This window comes from Camelus dromedarius, chromosome 30 (assembly GCF_036321535.1).
Source record: "Camelus dromedarius isolate mCamDro1 chromosome 30, mCamDro1.pat, whole genome shotgun sequence".
Lineage (NCBI taxonomy): Eukaryota > Metazoa > Chordata > Mammalia > Artiodactyla > Camelidae > Camelus > Camelus dromedarius.
The window spans coordinates 6,543,039-6,559,445 of NC_087465.1; the positions used below are offsets into that span (position 1 = coordinate 6,543,039).

Genomic DNA, 16,407 nt, shown 5'->3' on the forward strand with positions numbered 1-16,407 from the left:
AAAGCAATCGACATTTGGTGCTGTGCCATCAAAGGGGGTTTCTGGAGCTCTGGGGTGCAGAGCAGAATCTGACAGGTGGCGGGTCCAGCCTCTGACCTGCAGAATCCCTCCATCCCACAGGACCCCCGGGTCCTTTTCCTCTAAGAACTGGAGGCATTAGGTGGGCGGGTACAAATGCTTGCTCCTAACACCAGGATCGGTGTTTAGCTCCAAATACTCCAATTCCTCCTGTGAGATATTTTGCAAAAGCCAGAGTACATGAATTTCTTGAAAAAAAAAAATCATTGTTAAAATTCAGTCATACTCAACAATCCAGTGTACATTGCTTTCTGGGGTGCTACAGTATTCTTGTGAAGAGTTTTAGCACTTAGCTTCTTGTCCCCTTCCTCTTTAAAACAACGATGCCATTACATCAAAAGTTAAAATCTGTACAACAGACAACGTAGCAAGGGTTTATTATATACTTACACAGTACATGGTAAAAGGCAGGCGATACCTCAGAGATATTGCGGGTTTAGTTCCAGACCACCTCAAAAAGCGGCATTGCAATAAAGCAAGTTACGTGAATGTTTTGGTTTCCCAGTACGTAGATGGTTGTGTTTACCCTATCCTGTAGTCTGAGTGTGCAGTAGCATTATGTCTAAAAAAAAAAGTCATACCTTAATTAAAAATACAAAACAACAAAAAATTGCAATAGTAACATCAAAGATCACTGATCACAGATCACCACAAAAATATAATAATCATGAAGAAGTCTGAAATATACAGACAATTATCAAAATGTGACACAGAGACAGGAGGTGAACAAATGCTGTTGGAGAAATGACGGCAATGGACTTGCTCAACGTAGTGTTGCCATAAAACTTCAATTTATAAAAAGCACAGTATCTGTGAAGGGCAGTGAGATGAATCACAATAAGCAAGGGATGCTGCGGTATATAGTATGTGGCATAATATAATACGTATGTGGTATATTGCTATGCTACTTGTGTTTTTTAAAATCTCACTTACATTTCATGACGGCTCAGTGTGGGGTGTGCAGGTGTAATTGATGGTCCTATATTTGGGTATTGAACCTGCAACATGGACTGTGGGGACCAATGCCATTAGACAGATGCACTTTAAATAAACTTTCAGAAGTCAGTTCCTAAATCATAGGCAATGCTAATTATTATTGTGGCTTGTCCACTTCACGGACTTGTCTGCAAATAGTTGTTATTGGGGGCTGTTTCTTCCCTGTTTGACTAATTTCCATCACCATCCACCACATGTTTAGAAGATGCAGACTTGTTTGTGGAGGGGATTGGCTCTCAATCCAGACAAAAATAGAAAAATGCTGCAAAAATATCCCACTGTAAATTCTCAGGTCACAGCTTTCCATTCTATTGACTAAGCATTGAGTTTTTCACCCTGTGCCCACACCACCCTGGGACAGGGAATTTTTAAAAGAGTAAGAAAACACTGTCCCTTTTCCTGCATTCTGCTTTTCCTGTGGGGAAGCAAGACGTAAATGAACAAATCAGAAAAAAAAAAAAATAGAAGCCATCACATAATGAAGAGTTAATTGGAGGGAGGGTGGGGAGGGACAGGAGTGGGACAGAGTGAGGAAGAAGCTGTTGTGATGTAGGCCTGGGAAGGATGGGGAGGGTTAAGGGGGGTACAGGGCAATGTGGGGATGTCTGTGAAGCATGACTGGGGGCTGGGGGGGTCTTCATCGCTACTCTTTTCATCCACAGGGATAATTAAGGGATGACTGTATGTGTAAATTTGGGCCAAGGCCAAATAATACCCAATTTGTTCACGAACTTCACTTTCAAGGATTATTAATTCAGCCTCTTTTCTGAGCAATAAATTAACATTTTATGAAGACTAAGCTACAGACACAAAATTGAATGCCTTTTTAAATACCATGATCACCAGCAGTGTATCCACTCTGTCATTGCTAAATTGTGTGTCAGATTAAATGCTTTGTCATATGTTTTAGATATTTTAGTCACTAATTATTTTTTTCTTTTCAGATTTTCCTGCATGGAAACAATTTAAATAGCCTCCACCAGCTAATACACCCTGAATTTTTGCCCTCTGAGTTTGGAGGAACTCTTCCTCCTTATGACATGGGAACCTGGGCCCGGACGTTACTCGGTCCTGACTACAGTGATGAAAATGATTACACTCACACCTCCTATAATGCAATGCACGTGAAACACACATCCTCCAACCTGGAGAGAGAGTGCTCACCCAAGCCAATGAAAAGGTAAGGCCTCCCAGTTGGAGGTTAATACGCGTTTTTGATTTGGGCTTATTGTGGGTTAAGTAATCGAAGACTTCTACGGGCGCAGAACTTGAGTAGAATACATTGCAATATATTCTCAGCTGATTTCACCAAAATTGAAAGTAGATGGGGTTTGGCTGGCCCAGAAATTCAGTTGTCCCCATTGTATGAAAGAAGCAGTAAAAGGCTGGGACCTCACTTATGTCGTGATTTCAGTACTCGTCTCTAGGGAGTCTGTTAATTCACAGCGAATGAAATGTGGGACCTTTGAGATACACTGGATGAAAAGCAACCTGCTAGAAAATGTTCCTCTCATCTGTGCATTTGGAACCATTTATTGACCATTTACTTGGTCAAAGGCTCTGATTTAGGCACTGGAAGTACAAATGTGAGTAAGACATCAAAAAAACCCAAATCAAAAACAAGAACAACAACCAAAAAACCCAGAGAAGTGGGCCTTGGGAAAATCTGCCAAGTAAGGCTTTTAGGATCTATTTCTAAAGCGGGGGACATTTGAGCTGGGCTATGAAGGACGAAAATCAGCAGTCCAGGCTGTTCAGAGCATCCTTTGACCTCTCAGAAACCAGAGGGGTGTGGGGAAATTGGAAGCAGAATTTGTGGAAACTTTAAAAGTCATCTCTTTCAGTTTCTTCCCTGATGTGGTGGTCTGTTCGCCAGCACAGGCTGTCAGCCAGCCCCAAGTTGCATGGTCCAGAGATGGGCAGGCAGCTGATGGGGCAGTGTGTGCCCTGTGGCATGGCTTTAGGAAGCGTGTCCTTATTCGGAGCCAGATGACCTGGGTCTGACCTCTGGAACAGCTTTGTAACTTCCAGTGGGTAGACGCCGCCCATAGTCCTAATCCTTCCAGAGTTCCCAGTAGTCTTCAGGTCCATTTGGAGTCAAGTGGGCTTTTGTGACTGTCCTTGGGACCTACTCACTTTTCATAATGGGGTTTATGAACACAAATGGTCTCTGAGTTCCAAGCGGCTCGGGACAACGCATTCCGGCACACGTGTAGAGTGGAATCCAAGATGCGTGAGATTCTCAACGAATGAGGGGTTCTGACAAGCTCTTTTTCCCCCAGGTAATTTTGATTCAACCTCTAAGCACAAAAACTTTTAGAAATTATTAATTTGGATGAAAATTTATCTACACTATTTCAATATTGATCTGTTCTTCAACATAATGATGCCTTTGTGGGCTTTTGAGTGTGCGGCATTTTCTGCTGCTAGTGTTACTAGATAATCCTGAGTTTCATATTTTTAACTCTTGTTTTTGTTTTTTATTTTTTATAGTCTATTTCCTTGCTCCCAGGCCATTGCTATTATTATTAGATTATTATTATATTAATATTGTAATTATAAAATAATTATTATGGTCTATTTCCTTGCTTCCAGACCATTGGCTTTCACTTTCGGTTCTTAGGACTGTTTTTATGTCTGAAGCACCCCACTTCCTCCTAATCTGATTTACTACTGCAAGATGTTTTAGAATCAGAAAGTAGGTAACTAAACTTTTGAATGCTGCCCAACAGATAACAGTAAATAGACTTCGTATCAGTTATAATTATTTGGCTGTGGATATGACAAAACTCCAACTGAGCTGCTTTAAAGAATAAGGAAAATGTATTATTTCACATAATGAGAAGTTGCAAAGCAAGGTGGCTGCAGGAATGTTGATTCCAGTGGCTCAGTGGTTGCAGCCAGAACCCAGGTTCCCACCATTATGTGCATGGCTGGAGTCCACCCTGATTCACACTGGAGGACGATGTCCAAACCGAAGGAGCTTCTGCTGCCTGGGAAGGTGGAGGGAATGACTTGGGATGGGAACCAGCAACCTAAGCCAGGGCGGCCAGGGAGAGAGAGAGTCTATTTTGGGCCGTCCTCTCACTGATCTTGAGTGGGTTCCTCTTGGCTAAACCACTGCAGACAGCTTCTGTCTGCAGGATAAACACCCTGCACAAAAACTGTATATAAGATGTTAAAGTTGCATTTAAAATACATTTCATCCTTCTCCTTATTATCAGGAACTTAGGAGATTTCAGAGCTGGAGGAGGTCCTTAAATGCCATCCAGAGGCATTGTTCACCTTATGGTTGTGTGTGTGTGTCTGTGTGTGTGTGTATGTGTGCCCATGTGTGTACATGTTGGGTACCGAGGACACTGCATTTATTGCATCACCACAGATTCATGTTGCCATGCTGGAATCAGTGTTATTTCATGGAATTCTCCTACCTAAGATCTTTTTTTTTTAAACTAGTTCCTTCTTTTTTTTTAATTTATTTTTTATTGAAGTATAGTCAGTTTACAATGCTGTATCAGTTTCTAAGATCTTTAATTTTAATAAAAACTAAATTACTTAATGTTTAACTTAAGTGTTAGTCTTTCAGGTGGTAAATTTCTGTTAAATTTTATGGACTACTAACAACAATGTAAAGATACCGCTCCCTCCCCTTGCCCATTACTGCTCATGTGGAACAGCTGGGAATACAGCGCAAGTCTCCCAACTTTGAGTCTGGAGATGTTGGATTCGGCCACACTGCTTGCTTCTTCCAAAAGTGTGATGTCTTGCATGTGGCAGGTGCTCCATACACATTTAATACTTTTTAGTGAAAAAATATCTAAGTACATGGTACACGGTTATGCCCTTTTTCACTGGTACTGAGATTTTAAAAAATATTTCCCTTCCTCTAATTACCATTGCTAAGGTCCTGAGAAGTCCTGCAGGGAAAAAAAGCTGCATCACCCAAGCTATTTGACCAGAGAAGTCTTTCTGAGTAGAGCCACTGTTGACATGTCACAGTACACTTGTCTCCCAGAGGCTAGAGGATGGAAAACACCACTCCGGTATTTGAGATAGAAGGTCAGGAAGCTGATTTAAGTTCATGGAACTGGGCTGAACTTTGACTCACAATTTCCATCCTCTGTTTCCTGGAAGTCCCCTCACCGCGTGCTCAGCTGTGCCTGCATTTTGATCTGGGCTCAGTCTGGCATCCCTGCTGTACAAGGAAAGGGTTTGTTACTATCATTTTTATGTGCTATCTGGGGCTCCAGGCTCATTCAGCTCATTAATTGTCCAAATAAACATTCAGGTCTCAGCCCTGAAACTCCAAGCCTGATGACGGTTGGAGCCATGGTTCCTCCTGAGAAGCCGGAAAATCACCACGGGCAGAAAAGCACATTTTCTCTTTCCTTGTACAGCCAGTGAGCTGAATGGAGCCTGATAACTAAATCCAGCCCACGGCACAGCCACCCAGACACGAAATGGAGTCACTTTGAAGAAAAGCAGAGCCAAGTGTGATTTTGGAGATACCCAGGGTGGTGCGTCAGCCTGGCCACATTCTTCGACAGGTACTTAGGGAGACCTCCTCAGTGCCGTGACCACAGGCCCCTGGACTTCATGGAATCAAAAAGACCAGTGTGAGCAAAGCACCTCAATGCAAAAAGTGGCAATATCCCCCCGTCCACATAGAAGAGCATACCCAGAACGTTTTGGTTATTAATTCTGTGCTGACTATCTAAGTTGGCCTGATGTGGCCATGATTCTGCTGCCTTCAGTGTGTATTTCCATGTAAAGATGTTTGTTCCCAGGATTTATTTATTTATTTTTAGCTATAGATAGCACCGTTCATGTAGTCAAAGCTGTCCATTTTTGTAATGTCCAGTAATTTGAGGGGTTTTGGATGCAGCCTGATTATAGACAATGTTTGGCTGAGTATATGCAATAACTCCGTTGTTGTTTTTTTTTAATTATTAAACCTTTAGAACTAATGAGGAAGACAGAAAATTATTTATAGAGGAAGAGGCTTTAAAAACCTGAGCTGCACCTCCGCTGGCACCAGTAAGGAATGACCCACCTAGTCTACCTGGTATACTGGGTGGTCGGAGGGGCCAGTGCTTTGGGGTCTTGTCCAGCTACACGGTGGAAGGACTGTTTTTGATCCCTTTGACTAAACGTCTTCATCCGTATGGTCCCTAAACTCTTGTCCTAGAAGAGGAATGGTGTCTAAGAGACACTGCGATCCACCTGCTATTTTTGAGGGGTGGGGGTGTGAGGGAACGCCTGGATTGAGTTCAGATTTCTGAACCAGAAGGAAACTTTTGGCCATGTTGTTCCCTCTTGGCTCCTGCCTGGGTGGTTAAAAAAAAAAAAAGAAAAGTCAGTGTAACTGTCTTCAGCTGTCAGTAGAATTGGCCATGACCTTGGTGATCTTTCAGCAGGCAGTCCGCGTTTTATAGGGTAAATGTACACATTTGCTGGATAACTGCTCATTTCCGGCGAAAGTGATTCATCGTCATGTAATCCAATCCACACGAAAAGAATGAGGGGCGGCGGTGTGGGAACAGGAGGACCCTTGTCTTCTAAGCAGTCAGGGCAAAAAGGGTCCGTTTTACCGCGTGGCCGGGAACAGATGTTCCATGTAGCTGCTACGTTCAGTGAAGCTATGTAATGTATCATTTCTCGCTGAACGCCCAGCAGTCCCTGCTGCCCTCTAAGCCGTCTCGCGACTGCTTTACAGCTCCAGCAGGAGTGGACTTCGTACCCTTGGGGTGTCACTCCTCTTCAGGCAGCTAATGCCTGAGGTGTTTTCCCTTCTAGAAGCAAGGACCTCTTGGGTGAGCCATGCGTCCCCGGTGTTTGGTGCCAGTTGTTGGCTAGTGGAGTGTTGTGTGGATGGTGACAGGAGTTTGTTAACATTTCTTAAAGAACCAAGAAAAATAGCTGCCTAGCCTCACCATCATTTGTGCATCCGAGATGGATATTCTGCTTTTATACAGCTTTCTTTGCTGTGGCAGAAATAAGGGTGCCCCTCTCCTTACAAACACATCTTATAGAGCCATGTACCATTAGAGTGAAGGAAAATCTATACCGTGGGTTCAGTGTGTAAGGACACGAAGAAGGCTAGATAAAACGTTGTGTGTGGGAGCACGCTATTTTTTTTTTTTTAACAAATGACATGACAGATGATGAGATGAGGAGTTCTAAGCAGAACTCCTGGCAGAGCAAAGAAGGAGGATTGAATTAGAGGAAGAGGAACAGACAAGGGTGTGACTGGGTGTTGTTTCAAATGCAAAATGTTTGATGACTCAGAGTGTAGGTTCTGAAAAAGACTTCTGTTTGCTGAGGCCCCACAGTCAGATGCAACTACTTGGAAAGGGAGATGTAGTCTAGGCAAGAAAAACAAAGCCGGTTTATTTCCTGTGAACACACTGCTGTTGGTAAACAAATGTTTTGCCCGATTCCAGCAGATTCCAATAAAGCTGACGCTGTTTGTACTCAATGTCTAGCCAGCAGCGCATCTCCCTTCTAGGCTTTAATGATCATATGGATGAAACAAGTATTTGACGTGATACATGATAAAAATCTCCTGGAAGTGTCAATCATAAAAACAATGTGGGCTTGCAGAGAGAGCCACAGTTCCTTTTCAGGTTTAAGCAAACCTTGTAGATGTTATTCAGGCTTAAAGTGTCCAGACTAGGGTGTTGTGAGTTTTCACATCAAGGCCTTAAATGAGCATTGTTGAGCCTCCAGCATCTCACTGGAAACCCCTTCACGGCCCCCACTGGGATGTGGCTGCCCATGTCCCTGTGCTGATGGTGATCAGGCCACTGGCCCTGCTTCACTTTGCCCCAGTGCTCTTCAAGATGGGCCTCAGGGATGGCAGGTGTGGGCCACCGCATCCTAGCCCCGGCCGCTTGCTTCAGCTTTGAGACTTTCGGGCAATGGTTACACTTCTTCTTGTTTATTTGTCTTCCCCCCACCCCCCAGTCTCCTCTTATCAGACTAGATGTGGGTTCTGGTCACTTTCTTCCACTGATTTTTCTAGTTACGTGACCCTGGACAAGTCATTTAACCGTTTGGAGTCTTGGCTTCCTCAACTCTCAGGTGGGCATAACCTCAGAGGTCGCTGTCAGATGGCAGCGGAGGGGGGGGCCTGTGCCCTCCGAGCACTACAGAGGAACAGGACCGCATGGTAAACAGTGGCTTTCCTCCTTCCCCAGTGTTATACGTAAGGATTCCCATTTTGTTAGGATTTTAAATTCTTTCCTGGTGGAAGTTTCTCACTAACGATGAAAACCCCCAACCCCCTAACAGAGAAGCAGGCAATGAATAGGCGTGGTGGCTCGAAGGGAGAAGCCTTGAAGGCCTGGTCAGAAGTCAGACTTACACTGGCCTTTTCCCACTTAACTGATGCCTAGGGCAGGAATGTTATGCCCTTGGGGCCCTGCGCCCAGCATGGCCGGGCACAGGGGCGCTGAGCACAGGAGGCAAAGCCGAGGAGGGAGGGATTAGAGACACAGACCCCCGCCTCTCTTCCTCTGTGTGCCAAGAAGGCCCTGTCTTCGCGGGGGCCCTGAATTCCCACCCCCCACCCCGTCCTGCGGTGGGCCTGCCCTCTTCAGCTTGGCCAGCAGTTACATCCTTACTGGTCTTGCTTTTTCTGTTTTTGATTCTTTACAAGCTACTGAATGAAGTTCCCTGTGCTGCACAGTAAACCCTCGCTGTTTGCCTATTTTATATATGGTAGTGTGCGCCTGCTAATCCCAAACTCCCAGCTTGTCCCTCCCCCCACCTTCCCCTTTAGTAACCCTAACTTTGTTTTCTATGTTCCTTGTTGGTCTTTGTTAGTGTTACTGTCGCGAAAAGATTGGCCCCCATCCCTGATGAGCCAAATAACTCAGAGACAGGGTCTTGGAGCTTAGAAGGAAAGAGGCAGCTTTACTGCTTTGCGGGGCAAAGGGGACTCACAGCAGGCTGGTGCCTTCAAAACTGTGAACCCCTCTTGGGGATGGAGCAGGGGTGATTATATACCCATAACTTAAACTATAAAGCATCTGTAACAATCAACAGAATTATTTTCTTCTCATAAGACTCAGAGTGGCGTCATGGTGTCTCCAGGTGACCAGTTCTATAGAGGCTAGTGGTTGTCACTCTTTCGATCTCTTTATCTTATAAACGTTGATTGGGACCAAAGTAAAACACTGACCCAAAATGAATCACAGTAATCTTTGATCTTGGCCAGGAGTGCATCCTCACGAAAGTGCATCCTTTCCCTGGGCCTTCTTTGTCCCAGCGCCCTGATTCATTTGCTTCCCAGCACTTCTCACTTTCCAGAACTTTCCATTTGCTTCCATGTTCATTGTGTGTATCAGCCCCACCAGCAACTTGAGTAGGGCTTCTCTGATTGGCTCAGCACCTACACGGATGCCCAGCTTGGAGAAGACACGATGCTGACTATCCAACGTGTGTGAGAGCTGTTGACACAGCCTTGGCAGACTCTCTGAAATGAGTATATAAACAGCTGCCAGAGTGACAGACAGGTGCTTTTATATCAATTTCCTGTCTCTTTCATGTGAATACCTTGAAGGCAGAGACTTTTTTCCCTTCCTCATTTAGCATCTAGTATATGCTCAAAACTTTTGAAAAAAGGAATTGTATGACATACACTCTGACAAAATGTAAAGTAGGAGAGCTGGATGGCTTAGCTTTGAATTTCTGAAATATCTTCCCGCCCCTTGAAATCTTTTCCAGGTTTGAAGACAGATTTTCCTAAACAGATAGCTTTTCTCTAGTCATCAATTAGGCATTCCATGAACTCCTTTGACTGTATGATATTACATCAACTAGTAAACAGAAGCAGGAATTTGGTTTGAATGAGCTACACCTGATGGTCCTTACTGTTCTTCTTGAAGTAGCTGAAAACAGATTTCCTTTTAGGCAAACCTGGCGGGGGAAAGGTTCTAAGTGCCCCACAGTTCTTTAGATAGGCACCAATACTTTGAAAATTACCACGTGTGTACAAAACACCAGGGTCTTGTTAAAATGCAGATTCAGATTCAGTATGGCTGGGGTGGGTCTGAGGATCTGCATTTCTCAGCAGCTCCCAGGGGGTGCCCGTGCTGCTGGTTGTCGGACCACACTTTAAGTGACAAAGCCCTAGATTGTAGTATTTTCCCATGTGCCAGCCTGGATACAGATGTTCCTGGACTTATTCTGAAGGTTCTTGAAAAATTGAGTGTTTCAGGTTTTGAGAATTTAAAAAAAAATTTTTTAATACAGAATTTTAAAAATACAGATTAAAAGGGCTAAAAATAGACAGATGACTATCCCCATGTGAGACAGAAAGTAGCTAAAACACACAGAGCTTAAATGATTTAGCCCAGATCGCAGGGCTGGTAGGTGGGAAAATAGTGTCAATTTAGTTCTCTTCCTGCAAAGTCCAATGCTCTGTCTCCTTTATCATGTCTGTTCTTGAACTTTTGTGTATTCATTCATTTATTCCTTCATTCATCCTACAAGGGCTTACAGAGCATCTTTTGGGGGCATTTGCCTTTGCTCAGACCACTGCCGCTATCTGGGATGTCTGTTCCCCTGTTCCCATTGTTCCTGCCAGCCCTGATGGTACCCTTTCTTTAAGCCACAACTGAAAAGCTTTCCATCCATCACACCATCTATGCGCTCTGCTGTCCCCAAACCCCATCCTGAGTGGGGAAGATACAGCTACTCGGGAAGAAAACATATTCAGGCTAACGTAGTCGTATCAGAGAAGTTCTATTAACATCCCATCATTTAGATCCATTTAAGTCATTTGACTCAAAAATAGAATTCTGGAAGGTAGTTTTTATCAAGAACACTAGCCACCCTTTTCAAACTCAGGTGGAATGAGTCAGCCTCATTGTCTCAGCTGGTGGCAGCTTCTGGCATTTCTCTACCTGCTTCAGAACATCATATTCTACCAAAGTAATTCCACTGAGGGTGCGCACCATCAATGTCAGAGGGAGGAGAACCATTAGGAAAAATTAAGAATGCTCCGAAAGTGACTGGCGGCTCTTTGAGCCAGTCTAAATCTATCGAAAGATGACTCCATTCAAAGCAGGTGGGGCAGACACCTGCAGCCATTTGCTGTGTTGCTGCTTTAAGTTATGATTGATAGGAGAAAAAACTATCCAGAAATAGCTGCATGCTAGAAATGTATTGTTTGAACAATCCTCTGACCCTCTCAGGACACCTGAATCCACATTGAATTACCATTCCTCAAAACTTTGTAAACCTGCACACACACAGGAAGTAGGATGATGGCAAGGACAGTGACTTGCTGCGATACAGTTTGGGCCCTAAGACGTCTGCAGACCTCACTCTGACGCCTGGCGTTCCTCTGAAGGATTTGGGCACAACACACACTAATTATGACCTTGAATACTCTCATTGCTCAGGTGCACTAGGGTGACATTGCTTCAAGGAATGCTTTGGTAAATTGCTCGGTAAAATTAAGAATCCTTTTGTAATGTAAATAATCTACTGCTCTATATCTGCTTTCTAAGTTTGTGGGGAAAGTTCCAAATTTTGGAGAGGAAAGGGGAAAGGTACAAAGGAGGCAGGGAGGAAGGAGGAGAGAGAGAGAGAGGGAGAGAGAGAGAGGGAGAGGGAGAGAGAGAGAGGGAGGGAGAGAGAGAGAGGGGGAAATGATAGCAGGAAAATTAAATGCGCCTCTCAAGGCAAGAGTGAAGCCTTGGTTGGGGTATTCTGCTACACCACTGAGATAATGGTGGCTGAAACAGCTCACATTACTCCAGGGCTTGCCCTTGAGGTTAAGCTGGCTTTCAGTGTTGGAAAGAGGACCCCAGAGAAAAGTCTGAAATGTTTATTTTAGCAGAAGTGTTAATCTTCATGTGAAAAGGCAAAGCCACTGAATGAGGGGATTACCACCTACAGGGATCTAGGCAACAAGATTGCAAGGCAAGTGGCTTTTCCATGGTTAATGCACAAAATGCACACGTCCTGAGCCCTCTGTTTACAAATGGTGGAGATGTTTTTAACAGTGAGCAGTTGATCAGTTTTCCCAGAGAGTATTTTGACTCAGCTAAATGGACTAAGGGCAAGATTCAAGAAGGGTGTTTCTCTTGGCTTCATTTCTTTGGGCTAGATTCTCAAAAAGGCAACATTTGCTTTCTGCTTTTCCAATGAATTTCAAATACTTCACAATATCATGTGTTACTTATATCAGATATTCATTGCGTGACCAGGTAAATGGAATTATACCACGCTGAAACTAAAGATGCTATGGTGACCTTCTCAATTAGGGAAAATGCAAACAAGAAAAAAAGACGTTATGTTTGATTCCTCATGCTCAGCTCCTCATAACTGTTCAATTGTTACCTGCCACTTACCCAAGACAGTTTATTGGCTGAGATGAGAGAACTAGCATTCTGTGTCCCTGTTGTCAGTGTAGGGATTAAAAAACCCCACATAGATCCAAATATGACTCCAGGTGGAGGGAAGAGTCACCTGAATAAGGACTGTGAATGGTGCCACTGTGTGAAATACAGCTTTTCCTTCCTTCCTTTCCTTCTAGAGCAAATGCACCTCTTCCCCCAAACATCCTCTTCTCTGGGCACCAATCGCAGTTTGTGAGTCTATGGCTGGGTAACTGAAACAACATTTCCACTACAGAATGAGGGTTTCTGAACGTTTTGTCACAGTCCCTGGCATATAGCAGGAGGCGTTCACAAACATTTCTTACCATGAGTGAGCGTAAATAAGTGATTTTTTATGAAAATTCAATATTTGAGATTTTATTGATTTTTTTCCCCCATGGCGGCTCCCGAAACAGGGGAAGGGAAAGTTTGGAAATGAATCCAGTACTCCAGAAAATCACAGACAATAATTTGGATGGATAACGAATTTCTAGATCCAAAAGGATGAAGACATGGTGATAATATGAGCTAAATTAAAAAAGATGAAATTTAATATTCAACCACACATTTTCAAGATAGGAGAGAAATGGTTTAACAGCAGCATGTGTAACAATAGCTAAAATTTCCTTCAGCTGTGTTACATGAGTGCCAGAAAGGCTAAGTCAAATCTAGATGCATTTTTTATGCTTCAGGAGAAGCATACAAAAAAGAAAAAAAAAAAAAGGAAGCAATAATTTCACTCTATTTTGAGGGCAGCCAGTTGATGAGATGCAGGAGAGTGTAAGTTAGAAACCTTGGCTCAAGAGGAGTTTGGTTAGCCTTTGTGGGGACAGGGAGAGGGCTAGACAGCATTGGATAAATACTTAAAGGGCCAGATGGATTACACCTATTCTGGTGGCCCCAGCAGACAGAATCAGAAAGAGCACGTAGAAGTTGCAAAAAGATAGGTTTTAGTTCAATGGAAGAAAGAACTTTCTAGCCGAGCTGCTCCTCTAGGGGCTTGGAGGAGTGAATTTCTCAAGTCAGATATATTCCAGAAGAGGCCCCTTACTGAATATTTCCTAGTGGGTTGATCTAGATCACCTGCAAAGGTCCCTTCTAACTCTGTGGCTGTGATTCTCTCACCATGTTGTAAAACAAAGCCAACTGGCACGAAGGAAGAGAAATGCAGTTTAGGGTCTTTAAAGTGGACCCGCCATCAACATCCTCCATCTTCACCGAAGCCTGGAGGGCAAAGCAATCAAGCGGCTGCTGTCCAAGGTGCTGGGCGGAGGTGGCCTGCACAGGCAGCTGTACTCCTGTTTGTCATGTTTGTTTGTTTGAATGCCTTTTGGGTCTTTGGCTTTTCTGTTTCTTATACAAATCTACTTTCTGCTCTCCCCAACACACACACACACACACACACACACACACACACACACACACACACACACACACAGGATCTTTCATTAAAGCTAAGATATATGTAGGTAATATATAAAAGAGCTGAACTACACTACTACCTGGGGCTTCCCCTGCTCTGTCCCAGGAGCAAGTGAATCCATTTCATTTTCAAAGGTTACGCTTAGTACCTGAAGTTGGACTGTTTGACTAGATCGATATTTAGAGTAGAAACCCAGTTGTTTTGAGACAACTCTACTGATTTACTTCTTGATTTCTTTACTCTCTACTTTCTACAGTACACACACATCCTGAATGGAAATAAGGACCTTAGGCAGAAAATAATATTTACAGTGAGGTGGAAGGAACACTCAATATTTCAGCTAAACACCTCTGCCGCGTTAGGTACACCAAGGAGTATTGTGATGGTGATAAGCCTGTCCTACTCTCCATTCCCTATTTGTGTTGCCTTTCCTTTGTTACTTGATTTCCTTTTTGTCCCTTAGTCTTTTCCCATCCCCCAAATGGAGACAATAATATCACTTCTCCTTAAGGGTGTGAGAATGAAGTAACTCAGTACCTGTAAAGAGGTTACAACTATACCAGCTGCACAGACAACAAATATTAGTGTTATTATACATTGTGCTTGGAATCACCAGGACCACCCTCAGATTTGACAATCTGCCAGAAGGACTCACAGGACCCAGAAAAGCTGTTACACTCAGAGTTATGGTTTATTATAGTACAAGAATACAGGTTAAGCCCAGAAAAGGAAACAGGTGTATTGGGTGGAGTGCAAGTACACTGGACCAGTAGCAAGCTTCCAGTTGTCCTCCCAGTGGACTCACCTAGACAGAGCTTAATTCTCTCAGCAATGACGTGTGACAACACATAGGAAGTGTCACCAACCAGGGAGACTCTCCCATGCCTTGGTGCCCAGGGCTTTTTTTTGGGGGGGGGGAGGGGTCAGTCACATAGGCATGCAAATCATATTGTTCAGAGGAGCCAGTCAAAGGACAGTCCTGAAGACTTTTGGAATGTGGAGGGTTTGGGCAACTCAGGCCTACTGAGTTAACCATTTACTGCACATATATGTAAATCTCGCTTATTTGAACAACCTAATTCAACTATTTTCTTAATGTTTTGACTTTTTTGTATGTGAATGTTGATTGAATGTCTATTGTGTGCATAGCTCTTATAATCTTTTCTCTATAAAGCTGGAAAATAATTTCAGTTTCAATCCATGTTATAAACAGGAAATTGTTATTACTCCAATATAAGAGAACACATCAGAAAGTAAAAATCACTGCCATAATTGCAACAATGGTGATAAGAGTGCTCCATAATTTTGACTACAATTGCTTGTCAAATGCTTTGTGTACAGTATTAGTTTTAGTCTTTCTCAACAACCTTGGAAGGTAGGTAAAACAGGTGAGAGAATAAAGGCCCAAAGTTGTAAGAACTCCCCCAAGACCCTTCTGTCAGTAACGGGTAGGGTCTTCATTTACCATCTGACCTCAAATCTCATGGTCTTAACATCATACATGATAAGTTTCCTATGACCTTGAGAAACAAAAGCTCTAAAAAGTGTTTTGAAACAGTGAAAATCCAGCAAAATTTATTTGACTTTATAGATCTCAAGAACTGTCGAATGTTTAGACACTGGGGCAGAGTTGTGGCTAGAACGCATGTTCCTTCTACCAACAGAAGAGATTTCCACAAAGAAGATTCCAAGATGCCTCTCTCGATAGCAATGTAGTGTAGAAGACACAAAAGCACAGAAAAGTGGGATAGAAAAGGGGGGGAAGTTATGCAGTTATTTTGAGTGTCTTGGTTAATAAGGGGACATAAAATCTGAATGCCCTCCAATGTTCCAAAATGGTCATTACTGTAAATTGTTTGTAATTGTGTCTTTTTCCTTCCCCTGTTATTAGATCTCAGTCTGTGGTAGAAGCTGGGACCCTGAAACATGAGGAGAAGGGGGAGAATGAGAACACACAGCCACTCTTGGCTCTGGACTGAACCCCGAGCCACTCCACGCTCCCGCACATTGCCAGCCTGCAGTGGACGCAGCCACCAGGAAGCACATGTGCAGCTGACCCCACGACACATGCGTTCAGCTCCCACAAGGGCCTCCACTCTTGCCACCCAGAAATGACTGTCACCAGCCATTGGTCTGAGCAGCCAAAGTTGAACAAAGACTTGAGAGATGCTTTTTTTTTTTTTTTTCGATGAAGGAATTGGAGGATGAAGCAAGGCAGTTATGTGAACAAGGTTCCCCTCACTCCATATTCATGGCATTAAATGAACTGAAAAGAGAAAGAAACTAAATTTGATGCACACATTTCATTAGGACCAGGATTTTTCTGAGGCATTGCAGAGACCCTCTCCAGTTTCTGCAATTTGAGATTAAGTGTGTTTCCAAGTAGATACATGAGAATTAAACTGTGCAGACACAATTGTCAAGTTTAAAGTCCTGCAAGGCCCCCGAACAACAGCATCTTCAGTAATTTCCATTCCTATATTGAATTATTTTCTTCGACCTCATCACCAGCATCAA

General features: G+C 43.4%; 1 protein-coding gene across 1 annotated transcript in view; it reads left to right on the forward strand.

The window, feature by feature from the left end:
- Nucleotides 1–16,075, forward strand: part of CLVS1 (clavesin 1) — a 114,057-nt gene extending 97,982 nt beyond the window's left edge. The window contains exons 5-6 of the mRNA XM_010985797.3: nucleotides 2,019–2,254; nucleotides 15,782–16,075. Coding sequence (XP_010984099.1) covers nucleotides 2,019–2,254; nucleotides 15,782–15,869 — 324 coding nt within the window. The 3' untranslated portion in view covers nucleotides 15,870–16,075. The remainder of the gene's footprint in view (nucleotides 1–2,018; nucleotides 2,255–15,781) is intronic.
- Nucleotides 16,076–16,407: the final 332 nt, after the last annotated feature.